The 4,619-nt window shown below is 47.0% G+C and overlaps 1 protein-coding gene across 1 annotated transcript; it reads right to left on the reverse strand.

Moving 5' to 3' along the window:
* Nucleotides 1–689: 689 nt before the first annotated feature.
* On the reverse strand, nucleotides 690–2,768 carry LOC309821834 (growth-regulated alpha protein-like). Its single transcript, XM_082653347.1, has 4 exons — nucleotides 2,635–2,768; nucleotides 2,417–2,540; nucleotides 2,232–2,315; nucleotides 690–1,415 (listed from the first exon to the last, which is right to left on the reverse strand). The coding sequence occupies exons 1-4, from the start codon at nucleotides 2,723–2,725 to the stop codon at nucleotides 1,400–1,402; spliced, it is 315 nt and encodes a 104-aa protein (XP_082509473.1). The 5' UTR covers nucleotides 2,726–2,768; the 3' UTR covers nucleotides 690–1,399.
* Nucleotides 2,769–4,619: the final 1,851 nt, after the last annotated feature.

A 4,619-nucleotide genomic window follows, 5' to 3' on the forward strand; every position in this document is an offset into this window, starting at 1 on the left:
AGGGGCAGGACAGGAATAAAGACGCAGACGTAGAAAATGGGCTTGAGGACATGGGGAGGGGGAAGGGTAAGCTGGGATGAAGGGAGAGCATGGCATGGACATATATACACTACCAAATGTAAAATAGATAGCTAGTGGGAAGCAGCCACATAGCACAGGTAGATCAGCTGGGTGCTTTGTGACCACCTAGAGGGGTGGGATAGGGAGGGTGGGAGGGAGACGCAAGAGGGCGGGGATATGGGGATATATGTATACGTATAGCTGATTCACTTTGTTATACACCAGAAACTAACACAACAATGTAAAGCAATTATACTCCAATAAAGATGTTAAAAAAAATTAAAAAGCAAAAAACAATGAATGAAAGAATTTTTTAAAGAGGTAGACTTGAGTAACAAGGTAGCAAGGAGCTCTGTATAAAAAACAGCAATATATTACCATAGTGACTCTCACAGGAGGGGGAGGGGCCGGTGTACAGTTTGGAAAAGTACATTCTTGAGTAGGTGAGAGCCAAGGGGAGTGACAGCTACCACCAGATGAAATTAAGTATAACTTATAGTTTGATTTATCTGTGTAGCAAATGAATGCCCAGGAGGAGAAAAGAAAGTTGGGAAACACTGATGTAAATCATCAGATTATCTAGTAAAGATAGACTTTTTTTCCTCAAAAAAATGAAACAAAACTTGTTTAGTTTGAAATACTTTATTTTCATGTTCTTTTTAAATCAATAAATATTTAAACTTCTCTTTTGTAAGATACAGAAAAGCACTGCATAATTAACACTAACAAGGCATTATGCCTTACAAGAGAGACATAAAATGTCCAAAAGATATTTAGAACATTGCAGTTCTTAAAGCGTCAACATGAGAAATGCTGACCACATATTGTGAAATCATTTCAATAAATAATAACCAACATTCTTTTAAACATTTACAAAAGTAGATGTACACATACATCCCCCCATGCTGACAATGACCTCACTATTTGGAGGCCCCAGTCTCTGTCACAGGGGCTGGCATGCTGTGGGCTCCTCAGAAATCTTAGTTTAATGACTGGAGAATATTTGCAACCCTTCTACTTCAAACTAGATAAGAATCAGGACTAAATTAACTGGAGTTTTTCTCATAAAATAAATAATAAAATTAATGATACGATGTGCAAGTAGAATCAATCACATCCTTAATTATGTTACATGTAAATATTAACAGAGTCTTCGAAAACCAAACAACACATAAATAAATAAATAAGTGGGAGAACCCTCCTAAGAGATGTTCAAACATATTAAGCCCGATCCAGGTGGCCTCAGGAGCTGGCGATTCCTCTTTTTTCTCTTTGATCCCTGTAAGGGCAGGGCCTACTTCAGGAACAGCCATCGAGGAGCTTCCTCCTTCCCTCCTGGTCAGTTGGATCTGTCCCTGTAAGGAGAAAAGGTCTTCCTTACTAGCTGCTCCAGAAAGCCGACTGCACAGCACTCTTCTCCTGTCCTGCTCCTTGGTTTCCAGAGATTTCTGAGTCCAGTCTTTCCAGCCTGGCACCAAGTGACTACTGCCTGTAACCCACTATTGTGTGTGGCAGAGGCCTCTAGGCTCTTAGAGACTCTTATTTAGGAATGAGGGTGGGGTCTGTGCTCTCCACTGTATTATTGGCTATATGGGCGACAAATGGCCAGGATTACTCTCTCTACCTGTCCCACTGGGCCTAACTTAAGCCACAGAGCAAACCGATTTGGTAGCTACTACTGTTTTCCTTGTTTTCCTAAGTCTTAGATAAACCAAATAATTGTCCTTGAGTCACATGGCTAATAGGCGCTGGAACCCAGATTTGTACCCAGTACTGTGTCACTGCAAAGTCCCAGCTCTTCACCACTAAGCTTTAGTGCCTATGTTGCAGAAAACCAGGGTTCTGCTTTTCAGGTGTGAGGTCCAGAAAGAACTGGGAGAAAAAAAATGCCTGTGTTTTTTAAACAGGTGGAAAGCTTTTCAGCATAACTGCCCATGTTAATGAAAGCAGCTTAACCCACATTCATTTGAATGGGGAGGGTCAGGGGCCAGGATGGAAGGCACTGAAAATACCCTTCTGGCAACAGAGCAGATTAATGATCTTAATGTCGAATTTAATTGTGGAATAATGGTTTTTCAGTCCTTCGGCTAAATCCTGGGTTTCTCTGATATAATTTTCAGGAGGCAGATGCCTGACTCTAGTCACACGTGTGAATAAAAACCATAACTCACTTGTTTAGCATCTTGTTGATGATTTTTTTAACCATGGGAGCTTCAGGGTTGAGGCAAACTTCCTGACCAGCCTTGAGAGTGGCTCTGCAGAGAGAAGGGAGAATCCACGTGAGGTCGGGCTGGGGGTCGGGCTGGGGTCGTCGGGAAGGAGGGGTGACAAGCACAGCAACAGCGGCGGCACTTACACGACTTCCGTTTGGCCGCAGTGGGGTCCCGGGGGCGTCATCTTCACGCTCTGGATGTTCTTGAGGTGAATCCCCTGCACGGTCTGCAGGCACTGGCAGCGCAGTTCGGTGACCACAGGCGCCCCTGCGGGGAGGACAGACTCGGTCAGGGGGCTGTCCCGGGATGGGCCCCCACCCGCCCCCGTCCCGCCCTGGGGATGCCGGGCGCCGGGTCGCACCTGCTGCGCGCCGGCCGGCGGCCACCAGGACCAGGAGCAGTAGCGCGGCGCGGAGGAGCCGGGCGGCGGCGGGGGTCGCGGCGCGGGCCATGGGGTTCAGCTCGGAGGGTCGCTGCCTGCGGCGGGAAGGCGGGCTGGAGGGCTGGCGGAGCGGATTCTGTGGCTCCCCGAGCCGGGCGAAGCCCTTTTATGCCGATCGGACAAGGGCTGGCAGCCCAGGGCCAGGGAAATTCCCCGACGCACTGGCGTTCCCGGGTCCGGAAGGAGGGCGCGGCCCCGCGGGCCTCCCGCGTAATCCGCGCTCTCGGGGAGGGGGTGGGGTGTCGTCTCTGCGCCGAAATCCCCGCAGGGGGAATGAGTCGCCAGCACCCCTGGGGTACCGCCTGCGAGGGCGGCCGTGGGCGCCTGGCCACCCCTGGTCTCCGGGCCGAGAGCGGGGAAAGCGCTGGGGGCGGATTCGCGAGACCCTCACAGGGGTGGAGAGACAGTTTTAGGGAGACTTCTGTTTCTTTAGTTATCAGATCTGGGAGAATTAAAGAGGAGTAAGCGGGTAGATTTTGCTTAGCTGTCTGTCCTCTAACTCTATATATCCTGTCTCTCTAAATTTCGATTCTGCTTATTTCATACCTGTGGAATGAATGCTGTCAAAAATACAGCCGACATCTCGGAATCCAGAGAAGAACGTTCAGCTTATTCCTCATGTTATATATTCTCAAATCACACTTAGAATATCTTGGTTATGTTTTCCATTTGGTGGGAACTGGGATCAGTTGTCAAAGGTTGAATCCGGGGTTAATTTCAGTGAAAGTTGAGGGCCATAACACGACCTAGGTTTTTGGGTCCTGCTCAAATTCCTTCTCTCAGCAATGTTGGAATTCCAAAATTCCCTGCAGACCTCCTTTTCCACGTATGGAGGGTTGAGTTGATCTAAGAATATGGAACTGGTGGCCACGCTGAAGCTGCGGGTGAGCTAGTCGGGGTCACCTCTTCTGGTTCTGTCCTTGGACAAAATAGCACATGGACACCAGGGAGTGGGTACCTGCTGCATAGCACGCTTACTCCGGATGTGCGCGGCTGAAACATGAAACGTCGAATCACACGTGAAACACCGTTCCATTCACTGAAGGGGGACCTTCAGTGTTGGTCTTCCTTTTTCTTGACACAGTGACATGCCTCTCTTTTCTGACCAGGAATTTCAGTCTCTTCACCTGATGTCTTTACTAGTTTTTCATCAGAAGTTTTAGAGCTCTAGCATTGACTCAACATTAAATCTAGAGGATTGGATTCGGACATCTTGGAGACACGGAGTATCATGGGAGTGGGAAGAGGAGAAAGAAATGGCCTCTGGCCCAGGGATGGGTGTCTAGGGCCCGGGCTCTGGGCAGCTCAGCTCAGTGAGGGAGAGCTTGGATCCCGCAGTAAGCCACCCCGCCTGCAGCGAAGCCGCTTGCATTTAGTTGCCACCTATTACCTGGACATTGTTAAATGTTTCTTTGCCTACCCCACGGTGGTTATGAGAAATGAGTCAACGTGTGTGAGAGCCGGCAGGGATTAAATGCCTTATAAAAGTTTATTAAATAACTAGAAATAGCTTTTCCCAACAGCACCTAAGCAGAAACTCTACCTGTTGTGAATCCTTCTATATCCAAGAAACCAAAAAAAAAAAAAAAAAAAGGTTAATGGAAAAGTTCACTCCCCAATTTTTCTCTTTATATTTAAAAAATTTCTGAATCAGGCTTTCTGAAAGGAAGGCACAGCTACACTCTACTAGGAGATGCACTTACGTTGGGTTTTTTGTTGTCGTTGTTTTTACTTTTGAGAGCTATCATTGATTTATTTTGTAGTCTTACTTTCAATCACTTCATCTGTTAGAAAAGAGTTTGAATTAAAGACTCCCCACCTTATTTATTGGAAAAGGTTTTTAAAATGAAAGACTGTCTTTAAAAATACTCTAGTGTTTTTCAGGATGATCCTGTGAGAAACAC

The sequence above is a fragment of the Grampus griseus genome (assembly GCF_964374135.1).
Source record: "Grampus griseus genome assembly, chromosome: 4".
NCBI classification, from domain to species: domain Eukaryota; kingdom Metazoa; phylum Chordata; class Mammalia; order Artiodactyla; family Delphinidae; genus Grampus; species Grampus griseus.

What these genes read in the sequence shown, in the direction of transcription:
- LOC309821834 (XM_082653347.1), bottom strand. Translation starts at nt 2,725, where the DNA reads ATGGCCCGCGCCGCGACCCCCGCCGCCGCCCGGCTCCTCCGCGCCGCG. An exon ending in CGCCGGCCGGCGCGCAGCAG is followed by an intron (nt 2,541 to 2,634) that starts GTGCGACCCGGC and finishes TCCTCCCCGCAG; the next exon opens with GGGCGCCTGTGGTCACCGAA. An exon ending in TGCGGCCAAACGGAAGTCGT is followed by an intron (nt 2,316 to 2,416) that starts GTAAGTGCCGCC and finishes TTCTCTCTGCAG; the next exon opens with AGCCACTCTCAAGGCTGGTC.